The 19964-nt window shown below is 38.9% G+C and overlaps 1 protein-coding gene and 1 long non-coding RNA gene across 3 annotated transcripts in view; one reads left to right on the top strand and one right to left on the bottom strand.

Moving 5' to 3' along the window:
* SUSD4 (sushi domain containing 4) overlaps positions 1-19964 on the bottom strand; it is a 72897-nt gene that overhangs the window by 2635 nt on the left and 50298 nt on the right. For both annotated transcript variants that reach the window (XM_080586396.1, XM_080586395.1), the window contains 3 exons: positions 16780-16968; positions 2282-2473; positions 1694-1838 (listed from right to left, as the gene is read on the bottom strand). In XM_080586396.1, coding sequence (XP_080442522.1) covers positions 1694-1838; positions 2282-2473; positions 16780-16968 — 526 coding nt within the window. The remainder of the gene's footprint in view (positions 1-1693; positions 1839-2281; positions 2474-16779; positions 16969-19964) is intronic.
* Positions 8048-19960, top strand: LOC308192627. The gene is made up of 3 exons (XR_013948947.1): positions 8048-15922; positions 18764-18821; positions 18935-19960. It is a non-coding gene; the product is annotated as an uncharacterized lncRNA (long non-coding RNA).

Raw genomic sequence — 19964 nt, forward strand, 5'->3', positions numbered from 1 at the left:
CAGAAGCACATTGGAGCAACTGCTGAATGCAAGTAAACACAACACTTTCTAATCACGCAAAATGATGCTACAGGGTCATTAACATTCACAGAAATGTTTGCTTCACAGGTTTGCAAAAATCTGTTCAGATTGACAGTCAGGTGGAATCTGTTACAATTGGATAAATGAAACCAAGTAATGTGAAGCACAATTTAGAGAAGGGAAAGAAAACAGGTGCTTGGAAGAGATAAGGAGCACCATTTGCTGTGTCACACAGACAAGATATCTTGGATATGAGATCACAGGTGTGCTTCACCAGTCAAGAGTGTTGGAACCCCTGGAAAGATGTGGGCTAGAGCAAAAAAGTGTTTACAGCACGTGTACAGGCGCTGAGCTGGCTATCATCGGATGACAGGAATTTGGGGGCCAGATTTGTGGCCTCCTTCAAGTCTTGCTTTCAAAGGATGAAGACATCCTTAACCAGCACTAGATTGGTTTCTTTTTAAAACAAAATATTTATATTATGTTGGGAAGGTGTGATAAACCCTGAAGTATATTTTTTGTAGTCAATTAAATCACAACAGAATCCTAGCAGGAAGGAGTTGGTCCCAGGTCCCCTTAGGACATGAAAACATCTGAAAAGAATAGGCCAGAGAGTCGTTTCAATAACTGAGATGAATCCAGGCTATAAAGCTATCTGTGGTGCAACCCTTTACCCTAAAGGTTTTCCTAGTTATGTATGTATACTCCCCATATACTGTAGATATATATGTTAACATACACATTACTGGTACAATCCATATACTTTCAGGTACACATACTTATTTAACAGTAAGACTGCCAAATTCATTCTTCTGCATTGACATGGGGATATATTTACTGACATACAGCTTTATTACCTCTCCTTTCTGTGTGTGGTAGAATAAAGACACAGAAGTAAAAGAAAGAGAAAGAGTCACCCAGTCAAGGTCCATAGCAAATTGAGCCCAGACTGAAACGTAGAGACAGATCGACAGATCTAAACCTAGATACATCACAAGCTTTACCTAAACCATAGCATGCCTGTCTTTGTTTTTCCCATTGCAAGATAATAATAATAGTACCCACCTACCTGTCTCTTGAGGAGTGCTGTGCGAATCAATGACAAATGCTCATAGCTGCACAGTATTTTATGGAAATAAAGGTAGATGTAGGAGATGTTCATGAATCATGATGAAAATAATACTCATGAAGGGAAAGCAAACTTCTAATATAAATTTGTCCACAGGAAGGAAAAAAAAAAAAAGAAATTCTTTCTTAAAACTTACATTACTGAATCCACAGTACTTTAAAAATGAATTCCCCTGGCACCCAAAAATGAGTATTTTAAAGCACTGTCAAATATTTTTATATGCAGAAGCAGCAGTTCTCAGTAGTAAAGCTGTAATTACTCCCAGAATGAATCTGACAAACTTTGGCTTTTATCTTAGTTGCAGAAGGAACTACAGTGGCTTTCCAGGGATGCCTGTCTGTGTAGGTAGTTCAGATACTTCTGTTCAGTGCAAAGGAGGTATCTGCAAGGCTCAGGAGCTGTTCTGCTTCCTCAGCAAGGAGCACTGAATGTGAAAACTGAATTAAGGGCTTCAGAATACAAAAACAAAAACCAACCAACCAAACCAAACCAAACCAAACCACCACCACCAGCCCAAACAAACAAACAAAAAACAGTACAAACCTTGGAAGGAAATGTGTCTTAAATTTGGTCTGGAACATCCTGGCTAAAATGACCAGTAGAAGTACTAATAAAACACTGGTGGCAGTAAATGCCACTATTTTCCATGTAGTCAGGAGGGTCTCCTGTGTATTTGGCCAAGTTTGTTCTGTAACAAAAAGAGAACAATACCACAATTGTGCTTATTACTGCTGCTATTTTATATTAATTCTTTAACAATACTCAGAAGCGACAGTTAGGGTGAGAGATTTCTTACATGTGCGTTTTATTTACAAACAGCCTTAACAGCAATCTGTCACAGGGGCTGGACCTTGCTTTTTCCCCTTGATGTTTCTTTTATGCATGCAATCATGAACTTACCTTATATACATATAAAAAATCCACAAGACATTCCAAAGTACATTTGAAGAGCTAACTGTTGAGGTGGTTTAGGATCATTCAGGAATAAAATATGCTGTATTTAATGGCATCTACAAATCAATGTTCATCACTTAAGCAAAAAACAAATGAATTTCACCAGGCATTACTAAACTACTGATTTGATCTAAAAGAGATGGGCTGTAAGAGGGTATGCCATTGCTGCTCCCTTACCTGTTTTGACACAGTAGACTTGGTAGGAGGGGAACCACTCTCCATACTGGCAGGTGATGTATTTGTAGTCATTGGTGAGGGTGTAACCAGGGTCACAGTAAAACTCCACCACTGTCCCATGGTTGTAGCGCTCGCAAGGCCGCGGGTGGCAGATGTAATCTCCATGGCTCACCATTGGAGGTAGTGGACAAACTTGGGCAAACAGAGAGAATAGGAGAAAGAAGTTAACCACAGCAACCTACCACTGTGCATCAAAACACCCTTCCAGGCTCCCTGCCATTTCAGGAGGCTATGTATGAGTGGCACCAACCCGCTACCGCTGGAACACCACACTCCTGTCCACGCCAGTGAACAGGCGCACATACCTCCTGCAGAAATGTGAAGTTCAAAAACTTCACAGGAAGTTGTTGGCTCACACTTACACCAGAAAGCTCTGCAGTCACCTGTTTGTTTAAAGACATGAAAGATGGTATCTGTGAACCCTTCCAGCCTCTGGGGTAAAGGGGAGGAGAGGAGGGAAACAGAAGGGGGCACATAGGTGTGTAGGACAACTATATGGGGATGCAGGGGGACAACCAAAGAGAATCCTTTTGCTTATGAAACATCTCAGATTCAGCTGCATGTTCCTATATTTTTTTTCATTAGCATAATCGACTGGTTATATGGACTAATTAAATTCTGAAATATTCACTTTTAAAAATAAGTTTGCCATCAACAGTGCTGGAGGAGGTGCATGGCACAAGACACCGCTTAAGCAATTACAGTTGTACAACCATAGTTTTGTTTAGCTGGGCTCAGACTCCACAGGTGTTATTTGTGTTTTGTTATCTCTGAGCAGCCCTGCTGCTTCCAGTGGGATTGCTGGTGGAGTGAGGCAACAGAGACTAAGCTTGTGTTAATTAAGTACAGTAGTTTACATGAGGTTATGTATATAAGACTGAATCGCAATATAAACATGTGGAACTTTTATTGTAGACCCTGAAACAAGAAGAAATGCCCTCTCACATTGCTGTGAGATGGATTCAAAAGAGAACTGAAGGAGCAGTCTCTAGGAAACAGCAGCGGGTAAAGCAGCTTGCAAGCAGTATTTTTCTGAAAGAGGATGCTTATTTACTGAATAAGTATTAGTTGAATATTATTCTCTTAAGTATTGCTCCCAACACAGAGGAAAAAAAATCCACTAAGTGTAATGATGTCTAAAGTGGCCACATACTGACCCAAAAAGTGTTTCAGTAAGCTAAATGGTTTTTGTTTTGTTTTGTTTTGTTTTGTTTTGTTTGTTTTATTCCCCTTCAGATACAGTAAACTAACTGCATCAGTGCCCCATCTGCAGGCTGCCTGGCCCCTTCACTTCATGCCTCCCTCATGCAGGCCAGCCCTACTGCATTGATTTAAATAATGAAAATGCCATCTCTGAAGAAGAATCTTCCCAGAAATTACAATTCAGCTGCTTCTCTCTGTGAATCCTGTTACATGAATAATGCATTTCATAAAAAAAAAATACACAAGATATTAAATGAATCTTCAAGAGAGGCTGATTACAATGTGCAGCAATGTCTATTCCTCATCCCTTGGGGACATGGTTTTGTTTGCATTTTCACTGGCAAGGCTTAATAATAACTTGAAATCAGAGCAAGTAATTCACATAGAAATTCACATCCTCAGTACTCTGCATACTTTCCAAAGTCTCTAGGTCCATGAGAAATAGAAATGGTTTACTGGGAGGTCAACTTGATATTGAAAACAATTTTCTTAATAGGGTAAAGGTGTCGGTCTGAAATAGCAGTAAAGCACCTTCTGTCCATATCAGGGATCATTCCTTTATTAAAAAGAGAATAATCAGTGAAAGCATAAAACCAGGCACGGAAACCTGGTATATTTTTATTATCTACATTTATAGCATGCAAAGATAGCAATTTAAAATTCTTTGCAACTGAGTTTTGGCAAACTAAGACAGGCTGCAAGAGATGTGTGGATGCACATTACCCTCCTAGCAACAAGGAAAATAAAGCACATCTTATCACAGGGAGCAACCACTCAGAGAAATAAATTTCTCCTCTCCAGAAATGCACCTGATGCCATTCCTGACACACCAATTCCCTAACCTATTAACATCATTAAGGGCCAAAACAGTCTTCTGAATAAAAAAAAGCCTCAGTGCTGGTCTCCCAGTTTAGGAATGACACCGTTTACAGTGAGATTAAAAACAATGTACTGTGGGTACAACCCATATGTGGAGCTGCCAGTCTGTTTACAAATGGAGATGTGTTTTATAAAACCTGAAAACAAGAGCATTACTCTTAGTGTAGGATATGTACTCAGTGCTAAAAATGTCTGCCACTCCATCTACTGACATCCTCCATATTTTAAGGGAAATGATCATGCACTGATGCTGCCTGGAAGTGTCTCTAAACATTTCTCTAAAGCACTGTACTATGTTAGCCATGAATTAAATATTTAAATGTCTGTGCTTACAAACAACTCTTACATTAAATGCTTTTACAAACAGCAGTTGCAACGGAGCAGGTTTGCAAATGAAGGAGTTAAGCTCAATGGTATCAATGCTTTATTCTTATGTCAGCTTGGGTGTCAGAATCTGCGTTTTACAGTCACATGGGGTATCCCTCATCACCTCCTGTAAATGTTATGTTCGTCCAGTTTAAAGAACCCTCCAACAGCTGCATGATCAAACTGGTCTCCTCATGCCTTTGCAAGCACGGTGATTAATGATCAGTAAAACTCAGGTTCAGAGCCTCTTTTTCCAAGTGAAATCAAATCAGGTGAGTTATATCAGCAGCAGTCGAAGATTAACTTTTCATCTCTGGGCAGTTAGTCATACACCTAGTTCTTTTCTCAACTCACTCCATTTCCATAATCATTTTTGCCCAAGATCATTTACAGTCAGTGGAACGACAACAATGAAGTGGCCTTAGCTTTGATCATAGAAGAGCAAGATTTTGGCTAGTCTAGAGGGCTGCTGAGCACTCTTGGCTCTCAATAGACAGGTTTTTAGTGAAGAGTTAGTTGTCTTACAGGGTCAGATCCCTCACCACTGATACTTACTTAGCATCGTGCTAGATACCAGTGTATTATACCAGTTACACATACTAAAGAAATAGGCCAGATCAAATATGAACTAAAACCCAAGTGGCAAAACTCAGTCCACTGAAGTTTTCTAGGAAAGGTAAAATTTTTGCAATTCCAGTGATCATCCCTTGGTGTATTTGGAAATTACAGGCCATGGATTTCAGACAAACGCATCAAACTTACAGAATGAAAATAACTACAAACAGACTAAAATAAAAGTGTGCTTGACAAGTAAATTTTCATTGTCAAAGCTGACTGGAGTATGGACAATAAATAATCATAGAGATAAGTGAATTCTACTTCAGGAAGTTCTTACAGCTTAAAAAAAATCCTACATGCTGTTCTTAAATGTGACACCAAATCTTTATTACCAACAGAGTTCAGCATCCTTTTCACATTATAAAGCTTTTGAGTCTTTAATGTACTACTACTAATAATATCCAGCATAGATAATCCAGTAGCATTTTCAGACAGATAATATTAACCTTCGGAGCATGTATGAGGTACAGACATAAGTCAGGTAGTGCCTGCTGGGCGTTTTGCAGCCCATGATCAGGATCTCTGCATCAGTCTTTATTGGCCACAGACTGTAAGGGGACTTACAGGGACTTTACTGCACAGCATTCTTAGCCAAAACGTAGAATCATTAATCAAAAAGAAAGAACAAATGTGTTTATATCACAAATAAATCCCTTCTGGGATGCTCTGGACTACCAATGCTCAAAGAAGCTGAAGGAAGGAATTCCTGATTTGATCTGACAGCCATCTCCTCCTGCTCTTAGGAACAGTTGGAGCTCAGGTCTCTCCTGTGAGATCAGCTTTCTTCTCTGGCTAATTTTAATGAAAGTTTACTACTCTGAGGAAGAACTTAAAACCTGGGTTTCAATTCAATCCTTATGTTTCAACCACAGTCACATCCTGCCTTGGAGAAGCAGACCTACTTCAGGCTTACAGATTTATTTATTTATTTTGTAACAAAAGACATCAGAATACTTGCCACCTTAAAGTGTGCCTGCAGGTAGCTCTCCCTTTCATGAGGTGTCAAGACCACAGGCTTTGCTTTCTGAGCTACAACTTTCACAACCCAGGGCTGCAATCAGGCTTTGCCAAAGCATCTACTGCGTTTTTTCAGCCACCAGATTGTAGTAATGTCCATGCATGTCTGCTGTTTATTGACAAATTAAAGCATTTTGAACGGCAGGCTAAGTGGTGCAGAAATTAAGGTTCCTCAGCTTTTCCGAAAAAAGAATGATTCCTGCACTTGTGGTACAAAAATGCTCAGTGAATAACATCAAGCCACCACCGTGCCCTCTATGCTTGCTGGTGTGATCCCCAGTGACTGCTGTCCCAAACCACACAAACTGAACCGAAAACCCACAGTGAGTATCTGCAGCTGTGCTCATGTGCCAGGGACAGCAGAAATATCTGTGACATTCTCTGCAAGGGAAAGTCCAGAAAAAGGCAAGGGTGGCTCTTTCCCCCCTGGTGTTGCCAACCAGGGCCCCTGCCAGGGGGATATAGGCAGTGAGCACTCACACATTAGAACAATAAATGGAGTTCACCGAGTCATTTTTTCTACCCATTACGGTCAAGAAGCTTTTTAAACACTGCCCAGAGGATGCTGCAGTAATTCTGCACTGCTGACATTGGGACTATAGGAGGGAGGAAAAATTTCTGGCATTAGCATAGTCTCAATTAACACTGATGGCACAGAATAAAGATTTCATGTCACTTTTTAAAAGCCAGTGGTAGAGAGATGAAAGTGGAGATGCAGATATTTACAGTGCTCCAAATTTCATTTTTTTGGCCAATCAGTTCATTGGCATTCTGGCCAGTAGGTTTAGTCTTTGCTCAAAGTAAGCAGGATGTAAATTATTTAGGTTTTGCCTAGCCATGAGCCAAACATGAGCCAAACACAAGCCAAACAATAAATGCAATAAAGTTGTGAAATACAAGGCACTTATGCTCACGAATAAGCAAGAAGCTGATTTGCCAGCTTTGAATTTTTTGTATAGTACATTTTTTCTCTAGCTTTTCATGTAGGATTCTGGTTACTAGGTTAGCTGGATTAACTGAAAAATCCAGTACGAGGCCAGTCATTTTGTGTTGCACACAGGGATGGACAGTGTTAGAGACATTTGCAACTAATCAAAAATAAATCTTCTTCCAAATACACCATGAATCCCAGCTTATTATGCAAAGAATGAGAAAAGATTAAGATGAAACTTCATGATGAGGGAGACACAGATGAAAAACTGCAGATTACAATGCAGGGGGGAAACAATGGTGTATATTGCCAGATAGTAATCAGAGAGGTACAGAAAGCACAGGCTTGCGTATGGTGGACACACCACCTAGTTTGTGCACAAGCTGGAAGAGAACAAGGGTTTTCCTGACCCTTTCTTGTATGTGTCACAAAACTAAGTAACACCAGAAATCTGGACACCTGTCCTCTGGCTACTGCAAGTCTCTTCTTGACACCATAGTCCCAGCCTGCCTGCATTCAAGGAAGGTGAAGACCTTCTGGAAGGTGAAGATCCCTGGAAAACCCGGGGGAGTTTCCCTTCTGTTCCAAGTTTACCTCCTAATCACATTCAATTTTCTTGTGAAGGAAATGCCCAGGAGCTCTCAGTCATCACTACTACTGTTCTACCTTGCCAATTTTACCTTCATGTAACTGTCTGCAGTGTACTCAGTTGAGGTAGCCATATCCCGCTGCAGTGCATGGAGAATCCTTAGCTCCACATACGTGCTAAGCAAGAGCAGGGCACTCAGTAAAGGCTCTGTGCTCCCCCAAAACATAAGCTCTTAATTCCCTGAAAAAGCCACTGAGGGGCCTATATATATCTCTCCCTAATCTGGATGCCTTTCAGCCCTCACATCCTTGCCCCGCATGCAGCCAAGGGATCAGCTGGCCAGCTGATGGTGCTGTGCTTGCCCACCAGATGGGAGAGTGCAGTTGGGAGGTAGAATTGTTTTTCACAAAATGGTATTTTAATGTCAGAACTGCTACAATCCATAATTCAGTTCCAGTATATTGAATATGTATATTCAGTTACATTCCAACCACTGTTTACGTTGAGCCATCATTTATGTCAAGAAAATGCAGCATCCAGGGTGTCCTAGTAAAGATCCTGTTCCCTATATTGCCTTTGTACAAACACATCCTTGTGTATGTAGGCTTTGAAGTTTTGTTTTTTTTTACAGTAATATGGAATATGAAGGTTATGTTTGTTCCTTTTCCTTCTTTGTGAACATTGTGCCAATGAAACTCAGTTTCTTGGTTATTTCAGTATCATTACCCTTCAGACCTTCAGAATAAAATACTCATCCAAGAAGCCTTTCTTATGTAACTCAACAACTCCTGTCCTGTGAAGGGAGAGTTAGTGCAAATTATAGCTGTACTGGAGTAAGTGAGAAAAAATTTGTGGCCACAGAATTTGCATTTTGAAAGTAAAGACATGCTTTGAGGAATTTTCCTGATTATTCTCACAGCAAAGCAACAGCACTAACAGTACTACCAAAATAGAAATAATGGTGGAAACAACTAAGTATATAAAGTCACTCCTACTAAGCCCAACAGTAGACATGACGTAAAGGAACAAAGATATGAGATTATTATTTTGAACCCTGAATTTGCCAGCAAATTTATTTATTGAAAGCCTACAGCAAGGATTATTCAAAATACTGCATTCTTAGCCAATAATTTCCAAATTCTTCTCCATCTCCAGTTACTTAACCTTCACAGTGCCACCTACATTTTATTCTTCTGAAAAGACACCCTGCAGTTAAGCAACTCCTTATAGACCATTCGTAAGTCACTGGCAGCTGCACCTTGGGTCTCATGACTCCCAGACTGCTTGCTCTCACTCCTAGACAACCATGTTTTAATTTGGTACCCAGTAAAATTACAAGATTAATCTTTCAATGTGCACACAGTAGGAAGCACTTTTCACCTTCTACAAAGTGTGAAATGAATTGAATAATTAAGATTTTAGTGAAAATCTGTTTCTCTGGTCTAGTTCTGACAAACACCATCTTGCTGAAAATTGCTATCACTGACACCAGCTGTAAGAGCCTAAATGAAGCCTTATAAAACTTATTCCAAGTCTATCTTAACAATAGTTTAATATTAATTGGTTCCCAAAGGGAAACAGAAGGTGATTTACAATCACTTACACATAGAGCTTGCTTGTTTCTTGGAGTTACAGAGCCCATTTCACAGTTGCAGTCAGCTGAGCTCCTATAGGAGTATCAGACCGAATTCACCCTCACCCTCAACAATCCTGCCATTCATAGCATAACTGGCAGTAAAACATTGATCTTAATGCGAAAGCCTTTATTTTCAAATGCAATTTCACAGTATATATGAGATGAAACACATCCCACGTGAGCTTTCACCTGTAAATTATAAGTTCAAAAATGCAATTTTTGTTTAAACTACCAACACTGATTATGAGCTTGCAGCAATGGAGAGCTAGAAGTCCTTTTAGCAAGACACCCATAATTATCTTCAGGGAAATATTTATACTAATGATTCACATGGGAGTGCTTGGAACACCACGGTCTCATTTACAGATCATTTTAGCTTTCTTCGTCTCTCAGTCCTAGTTTTGTTTCTTCCTTTTCTCATGAGTGGTTGACTTTATGATCAGTAATGGTCTTTTTAAGACTTTGAGAAGCAGACGCTGAATATTTGGCCTCATTTCTGAATGTGGAGCCAATTGCTTGTGATTATTTTTGTATAGAATTGATGCCATTAAGGTGTCTGATTGCCTGAGCTCCAGCTGCAGTCAGGTACTGTACTCCAGTGACCAATCATTAACAACTGCATTAAAAAAGAAACAGAGATAAATGCTGAGGCTGGATTCCTGTTAAAGAAATAATCAGAAATGAAAACTTTAGTTAGATAGTGGAAAGACCATTCTAGGAAGTCTTTTCTTCCCAGGTCAGTGCTTTTACTGCATCTGATGGTTATAATAAACTATGCTTATTGTATATCAACTTGTGATTGGGATGCCTGTGGCCTGACTGCATTCATTTAGTTTAATTGGGGACTTCACAGGCACCCAACAAGAAGGAATCAGAGAGCTGCAAAATAAGCCAAGGCTTGGGTATTTGACAGTCATCACAGGATAACCCCAAACCTGGAAAAGACTGGAGAAAAAAAAAGGTCAAAGTACTCAGCAGTAGAGTGGAGATGGAACAGGGAGACAGAGCTGTTGGGAAGTTGTCTAAGAAACCCAGACAGGTAAAAACAGCCAACAGGGATGTCTGAAGAAGCCAGAGCTCACTGTGAGCTGAATAAACCAGGGTTATGCTGTTATAACTCTCTTTAATTTCTTTTTCTTCTTTGTTTATAAGAACAATCCCTTGAGCCTGCCTCTTGTCACCTACACCCATCATTGAGTATTGATGGAAAGAAGGAATACCAAATCCAGCTGTACTTGCTGGGATAAAAGAGCTGTATCCCAAGGCTTAGCTGAAGGCTGAAGAAATCAAAATGCACCTCCTGGGAGAAGGAAAATCACAAGGCCCTAACCCCCATGGAATAATGCTATGAAAAACAAAAAAGGAGGGAGGGGAACTGGCTGGTAAAGCCACAAAACCAACTAAGAAGACTAAGGAGGTTTGAAAGAATATTAGTTTCTGTTATTAATGTATAGTTATCAAGTTATCCACTGGTGAAATTACTTCTATTTAAATGTTGGTTCTTGTCTCTGAAAGTGAACAAACCTACATAGCAAGTAGACTTTCTAGAGTCTATAGCTACACTTCCCGTTGTTTGTGGAAGATGTCCTGTGACTGCACTATGTAGCCGAATTTAATGAACTTGTCCATAAAGCACAGAGAGATTTGATTTCAAGCTAGACAATGCAATGTGTTTTTCTGTTCTGAGGAGCCCTGCCAGATAAAGTTAAAAATTAATATTATAAAACAGCCCTCAGGGATAAATTTTGTCTGCTTTCCCTTACCTAATCCTCAGCATATTTAAAGCACTGTGGATAAAATACTACGTGCATCTGGCAGCTAACATGGAAATTATGGCCCTATAAAAGAGTCTGAATGTCTGGCTGATTCTGGAAATGCTAAGGAGTTTCTGAAAGGTACACTGGTACCTGTGAAGGTGTAAAACAGTGATTTACTTTGACAGTCTTGTGCATCAGGCAGAAACAGAAGACATAAAAGAAACAGATTAGAAGTTGTTCTTCTGTTGTTTACTTGAAAAACTAAGACTAGTGTGGAATGTATCTATTTCAATCACAACAAAGATCAAAGAAAATTTCTGCAATGCAAAAAAAAAAAAGAGTAGTAATATAATAGTATTTATCATTCTCATACAACATTTTCCACTTGGAGACTGTTCTCTAAACTCTCAGTTCCTTCATCCCACCCCCAACAAGAGCTGTAAAATGTCCACTTCTGCGTATAATTCTGTCTTCAAATATGTACTGGTTTTCTTTCTACTTTACATTACAATACATGTGCTGCAATTAAGTGACCTGATGATTATTAAGCCGTACAACCACAGAACAACATGACTTGTCTGGTGAGTATTTCATGTCACTGTGCCCTTTCTGATTTCAGTTCCTCTCCTCACCTCTTCAGCTGTGGATAAAGATCTACAGATGAAAGTCAGAATCCTCCAACAGAAATAAATAAATAAATAAATAAATATAGACATTCCAAGTCATTTATGAGCAGCTCTGTACCTCTATGAGGAGCTCTGTAAAGTGTTCAACTTCCACACTTGTACAAGGTATCTGGACATATGTACCATTTCTACAGCCTTGGGTGATGAACAAATAACAACCTACAGTCAACAACCCTTAGAATTACTGAATGTCTTTTTTTCAAGAAAACTGTCTTTGTAAATACATCACACCTGCTTTATATGACTCATATGCCCCCAGAGTGAAAGACCATCAGCCTATTTCAGTCTTTGGCTATTGTACTAAAGGAATCACCAATGAAAAGGCATTGCCCAAGTAACGGTGTTTATAGACGTTGTTTGTTGCTGCTATTTGAGCATTTACTGTTGCTTATAATTTCTGAGTTTTGAGAAGTATTTCTCTAGGCACTGAGTATACTCTAAAACTCCGCTGTGGTCAGTACTGTTAAAAACAAGGCTATTATGTCTTGTGTTAATATCAACTCAGTTAACTTAGATTATGTATTTTGCAATATTTACTTAATTCTCCCTCCTGTCTGCATGCTCAATAGTTATAAGCATAGAACAGGATCTCAGTATATACCTACCCTAATTTCTTAATGTTACAGAATGGAACGGAATGGAATGGAACAGAACAGAATAGAATAGAATAGTTGAATTGAGCTGAGCTGAGCTGAGCTGAGCTGAGCTGAGCTGAGCTGAGCTGAGCTGAGCTGAGTTGGAAGGGATCTTCAGACATCATCAAGTCCACCTGCCTGACCACCTCAGGGCTGACCAAAAGTTAAAGCATGTTAAGAAGGGCATTATCCAATTGCCTTTTGAACACTGACAGGCATAGGGCATCAATTACCTCATTAGGAAGCCTTTTCCAGTGTTTGACCACCCTCACAGTAAGAACCTTTTCCTTGTGAACCCCCCCTGGTGCAGCTTTGTGCTCTTCCGGTGCATCCTGTCATTGGTTACCAGGCAGAAGAAACTGGCAGTTGGCTGTCCATTCCATTTCATGGAATTCCCTACCAGTATGTTCTCAGGTGCTTGCTCTCCAATGTTTTGGGAAGCCATTAAATTTTTCAGGAAGTTTTTATACTATACATGGTAAAATCTTCAATTTAAGATTCTTTTTCCTCCCAATCTTTTACATATCTGATTATACAGAAGGCAATCAATAACTTCTATTAATTTCTACAGATGGATTGTTAACCCCAAACTGATATTTCAAAAATCGTAGTAATAAATTAACATTTTCCTTTGATTTTCATGTATCCTTAGAATTGTCTAACAAGTTTCAGTACAAAAGAATATTTACAAAACTTCTGCATAGTAATGAAATTAAAAAAAAAAAAAGGATATAAAGAAAGTTGAAGACGTAAATCAAGGAATAAAAGTAGTAGAAAATTCAATGTTAAGATGTTTCAGCTTATCCCCTAAATGACTGTAACAATCCGGTAAAACAGCACAATTTCCTCTAACATCATTCTCAGAGATAGCTGAATCATTTCAACTGAAGCTTCCCAAATGATTCAGCCTGAGGCAGACACTCAAAAATCAATCTGAATGTTTAAATTTGGCAAAGTTACAAGCATTTAAGAACAGGATCTCATAACAGTAAATACTTGGCAATCTGAGCTACCGGCATCCTTATTTGCCTGAGCTATAACAACTTTTCTGATCAGGTCCAACAGCTGTTTCTGAGAAGCCACTGCAAAACATTGCAGTGTTGCCTGCACATCAGCACCAGGTAGCACAATTTTTATGCAGAAATGTCTTCTTCCCTATCATTAAAAATTTCCTGAGTATGACATAGCCTCTCACAAGAGTTTGTGGAAGCTCTGTTTTTGCTGATATTGAGAAGACTGGGCTGAATGTTAGAAAGCATGCGGTAGGGTAGGAGTGAAAGGATGGATTAGATGAACTGATTGTTCCTTCCAATCTTCATTTATTTTGACTCTATATGTGAAGCATATAGATGCTGCCAGATCACTGTAGCAAACCCCAACGCATACATACAACTGATTTAGAGAGACAGCTATTTGACACAAAGTTGAAAGTAATCCAAGCGGTCCCTGGTGTAACCATGCATTTAAATGGTGTGGAAGCTCTTCATTCAGAATTAATTTGGCTTTAAAAAGAGACAAAATTTCAAAAGATTGACAGATAACATTTGTGCAATTGCACATGCATTTAAGACATTCCCTGTGTAAAGGTTTATAGAATATACGTCAAAATGAGAAAGAAAAATTCTACTTACAGCAGAATAAAAGCTCTAAAATGTTTTATGGTAGCTTCCTAACAACCATTTACTTTTAATCATTACCATATTAAAATACTGAACAGGAAATATTATTAGGATAAATTTTGAATTGATCCTGGAAAGAAATAAATGGAATTAATTTGTTATTTGCAGATTTCCTCTGTTAAAAAATACTTATTGGTGAGATTATATGACACACATAAAAGTAATGCCGAGAAATGAGCTTGACATTAGTATGCAAGGTGCAGAATAAAAAAATATGCAGGGAGGGAGTTTTGTTCTCTAATTAGAGTAGTAGATTGTAGCAAGATTCCTGGAGTCTACAGCTCCTTGCATAAATCACTTTAACACTTTCAAATGAGAGCATCTAATGTTGATTTAATGGATTTAATGTCAAAATTTGCTGCATACCAGCTGAAGCCTACCTAAAATATCATTCACAGGTGGAGTTGTGGGTGGTGGCCTTTTAGTGGTGGTGCTCTCTATTCTACCAGGAGCAGCCCTCTATCTCAGGAGAACCTGTCCTTGCAAGTGGTATGCTTGCAGATGTGGAATTCAGCCTCCTGTGGTTCACTCAGCACATGCACTGATGGGACCCCATATGAAACCACCACAGAAAGTTTCAGTTCTAACAATAAAAGAGAGCAATAAGGAAGTAAATAAAAGGAGGGCTGGATCCAATGCAAAACTCAAGAGGCATCCCAGATTGCCCTGACCCAATGGCTGGTACACACAGATCCCCTTATTACAGTTCGTCATGGTTGACAGGAGTAACAACTTCTGACATATTATTTAAAATGTAGGACTTTCAGGGTAGCAGCTCTTAGCTCATATTTTAAGGTATCATGAAAAAAGACCCTCTCTATGACATTTTCATAGAAGCAATAAGTAATGAACACAAACTTGAAACCTAGCTTGTCTTAACTAATGTATTTTCCAAGATATTTTGATTAGAGCTGGAATGCTCACCTGTTTTAAAGGAGCGTAAGACACTGGTACAGCATTTTCTGTTTCATAAGCAGGTGTACTGTATTTTAATGCTCTTATCTTTCTAACTGGAGAGTTGGCATTATTTATCAAAGCAGTTACATTTGCTTGATCAAGGCTAACAGTGAATTTTCTAATTTTTCAAGTTATATATTTTCTGTGATATAAAAAGCAACAACAAGCAAACCTCTGAGAAATGGATTCCATAGATCTGGTCTGCAATTAATCTTTTATGGTATGCTAAATCAAAATAAAAAATAAGAAAACAAAAGAAAACAACAATAATAAAAAAAAAACCTCATTATATCATTCCAAAATTGCAAAGGCGTTTTCAGTTTGGAAATTGAATTATCAAATAAAACCAAGGATAACTGTATTACTTTTATGTAGTATATCACTTTGTTGATGCTGTTGGCAAATTTTTGCATTCCCAGATTGTTTTGCATTTAGCTCTGTGACAAAAGCAGTACATGTATATTCCTATAACTGCTTTCAGCTAAATTCTACTTATAGATATCTACCTTACAGGCTTGAAACAGCTAAAATATACCTTTTTTAGGTGCATGAAATGCAGAGGATGTATTTAGATTCTGATAACTTCCTGGGCTGTTCTATTTGAGATGCACAATGAAGATGGCAGAAGGTAATCCACAAGGCTTTGCTCACGTATGGAGTAGTCCACTCATTGTCTTTGTTTTAAATGTATGGGATGCAAATATAAATACCCTTACAATATCCTACATTCCAGCACTGCAGCGGTAGTTACATTCCTTTTGGATTGGTAAGATCCATTGCACTCTGGCCACAATTCTTATGTTCCTAATCAGTAAAGTCAGTCACTTTGGTTGCAAATCCTTAAGGTTAACTACTATGAGAAACAACAAATATTCAAGTGTGCAGCATCATGTGTCACTGAATAATGTTTGCAGCTGACACAGCCCAATCCAAGAGTTTGCATAGAACATTTTTTGTTTCACATGGAAATCTGTCTGTACCTATAGAATCACTGACCACCTGTACATGAATGTGTATTTGTCCTGGTTCCAGTTAGGACAGAGTTAATTTTCCTCCTAGTAGCTGGTAGGGTGCTATGTTTTGGATTAGGATGAGAAGAGCGCTGATAACATGCTGATGTTTTAATTGTTGCAGAGCAGTGCTTACACCAAGCCAAGGACCATAACTCCCTCAGTATTTTCATTAGAAAAGCTGCAAAGAATTTACATTTTCAAGGCAAAGCAACCATCATTGTTAAGAACTTCCCGTCTTGCACTGAGGACACCAAGAGAAGAACCATTAGCTGGAGAACCCCAACAGCTGACCGTGCAGTGAGCTAGAACTGGCTGCATGCAAAAAAAAAAAAAAAAAGAAAAGGTACATTCTGCATGGCCTGCAGAAAGAAGACATATAACAGAAGTGCAGCTATAGCCCTGCGTTAAAGTCATAATGAGCATGCTGCTTTGCAAAATTTAAAGCAAGATAAACAAACAATAAGACATTTACCTTCCACATCAAGGCACCTAGGTGGGCTATCTGACCAGATAAGATTATACATGCACTCAAGGAACTCTGCCCCTTCTAGTTTATATCCAGGAAAGCATTGATAATACACCACTGTTCCTACTGGGAAGGAGGACTCGAACTCAGATATGTTAATGTAACTATGAGGAAGAACCAATGGCCTCAGGCAACCTGCAAATTAAGAAGAGGGAGGTATCTTTTATTATAAGGTGCTTATCTTAGTCATCTTAACACATACTGATAATAATAATAGTCCTTCAATTTAAGAATTCCTCCATATTCTCTACTATGAATGGCATGACAGCATAATCTCCCTCAGATATGTATGCCTCGTTACCCTGTTTCAAACTCTTTTATTGTTTAACCCCCACAGTTTGCTGGTGTGGGATGCAGTCTCAGCAAATTCAAGAAAGGTTTACTGAAAATTACAGTATTTTGCTTCACAACCATTCACTGCTTTAGCAGATGGCAATTTTCCTTTTTGTGGTAGTATCCTTAATAAATAAAGACTGTCACCTATATAAACCACAAGTTTTAGTCCTCCTCTTAAAGCAGTCATGTAAACCTTCTTTAATATTAAAACTGCTCCTGTGACGTGTACACAATTGTAAAAGATTTGCAGACAGAACTAATGATTTCGAAGTCCCAATTTGAGAAATTCTAAAGCAATGTCACTTTCTATGAGCAGCCACATGATAAACACAGAGCAATTCACATAATTTGTGTCTGAGGGGGGAACAAAAATCAGTCTGAGAACCTCTTGTAAGATGCTAACACTACCATGGATGCCCAGCTAGTATCTATAAAGAAAAAGTCTCTGCAGCACTTTAAGTGGTTATTTCCTTGCAATGGTCAATTGAGGAAGAGGGTCAAGAGAAAAAGCAAGCAGAAAAAGCTTGAAAGTTTTTTCCAGTACACTGTACTATCAGAGCAAAGTTTCTGGCAACTTTTTTGCTAGTTTACTCCCTGCTCAAACAAAACTTTGGGCATTCTGTCTGCTGGTTACTGCTTGTACCCCTGATTCCGTATGCCCCACACGTAACATGCCAATCCCTGCAAACCAAGCAGCCCGCTGAGCAGGACGATATAAGCAGCCTACAATGGGACAGATGGAAGGAATGCTGACTGCCCAAGCAAGACCAAGCTTGCTGTCCTCTGAACTGTATCAAGGAAGGTTTTGCCCTGTTGGCTCAAAATTTTAATGCTTATTGGGGTCTCTGCAGTGCAGGACCAAGATTTACTGGAATTTTTAAGGGTTTGTGAAAATCCCTAGGTCTCCAAACATCTCCAGTTGCTGCAAACTTCATTTTGACAATTTTTGCTAAGAAATTCACATCATTCCAGATCAGTAATTATCATGACTCTCTCATGCCGAAAATAGTTTGAGGCTTGATTCCTATATGCTCTACAATCCTTTCCCACTGCTCAACCAGAAAAAAAAATGTCTTAGTGTCATAAAACTCCTGCCTGTTGTAATCAAATGGCCGTGTAAATGCAATTAACAGCCTACTTAGTGCAAGTATATGAGTGACTTTTATAGTATTAGTGCTTAACATGGCCAAAAGAAAATTCTGGAAATAATTCTGGAACAGGATTATAGAATTTGGCAAAATGTGACAGATATTGGAATCTAAATCTTCTATTCTGTACCTATGTAGTAGCCAAAGCATTTTGTTCTTGTGCACTTATTTTGTAACTTTTATTAGTGCTGCCTTTATTTTTAAAAGCAATTAACATTGAATATTGAGTAGCAGCAATTGATTGTGTTTCATAGTATAAATACAGCGACAGAAGAAAGTAACAAGTCAGGGGGTACTTTTGTTATCCCAGTTAATACTGGTTGCCATGAAATTTCCACCTGAACCTTTGGCAAATACAGTACTTACAAATCCATCTTATGAGTGTTCACCTCACCTAACTGGAGGAGTCTTAACCTACCCTAATTATCTAAAGTCTTATTTTTCAGTGTCTGTCTTAGGGAATAGTGAACTGGCCTGTGAAGATGCTGCAACCGCTAAGATAAGGTAAGGTGAACCTACTCTTAAAAATGGCTTGCATTCTTTTCTATTACCACACACTATGTCATTGCCAGTAAGATACCCCAAAACTAATGTGCCTTAATTTCTCCATACCACAGTCTAAAACAAGACCATGGGACACAGGTGGATGTGTCCCAGACTGACAGTCCTAACTGCGGACACACATAAAAGTAAGCTCCTGTAACTTCTGCGTGGCACCCATGAGTCTCATCACCTTTCAGCTGACACACCAAACTGTGTCTCACCCTGCCACCGTCACTTCCGAGAAGTGTTTCAGCTTCCCTGCTGCAGGTGACAGTACTGTCCTTAAGTGCCGATTGGGAACTGTCACACAGAAATGAAAGTTCATGTTAACCCAGTCTTCTCCTTTGTACAGACAGTTAAAATCTTTGGATGCTGTTCAGCCGGCCAAACTTGAATTGGTTAAAGTACTTAGACAGGCATGTCAGAAATGTGAAATAATAGCAGACTGGGGTTATTTAGCTCTCATTCACTAAAGTTGGCTTACCCCAGCACTTCTCACAGTCTAAGCAAAGCTGGGTTCTCAAACTGTTAATACTACAAGTTCAGCTACGAATGGATTTTCTGGCCAAAATCATTCCTGTTCAAACCCTGTGTTTTCAGTCAATACCTATCAGTTTAATGAACTGTGAACCTGACTAACAATTCTGCTGAAAACTCAGAGAGATGAACAGGTTCCAGCATCTTCTCTCCTCTACTTGGTCCCACTGCACAAGGCAAACAAAGGTAAATTGCAGTTAGAAACTTGAACGTTTCCATAAATTAATTTCTACAAACATGTCAGCTGCTCATCAGATCTTTTGCTGATATTCTGATTTAAACTTGATTTATTTTTAAAATGCAATGTATCTGTGTAAGACTTTAAACTATCAAATTAAAAACAATATCTGAAGTAAGACTTTAAGTATGGTTGTGTTCACAAAGTGTCATCTTCTTTCCTGCCATGAGCAGTGGGGAGGAGAAATCAAAAAATCTTAAAACCAGCGCTATTCAAATTCTGTAGAGTGGGATTTATAAGACCACTGACATCCTTACAACTGTAGGAAAAAATATTGGCAAGCTATCACAAGGTGCATGAGCTATAAAACAGGATGTTGTGGTGTACTA

Source organism: Anser brachyrhynchus (genome assembly GCF_964034855.1).
Source record: "Anser brachyrhynchus genome assembly, chromosome: 3".
Taxonomy (NCBI): domain Eukaryota; kingdom Metazoa; phylum Chordata; class Aves; order Anseriformes; family Anatidae; genus Anser; species Anser brachyrhynchus.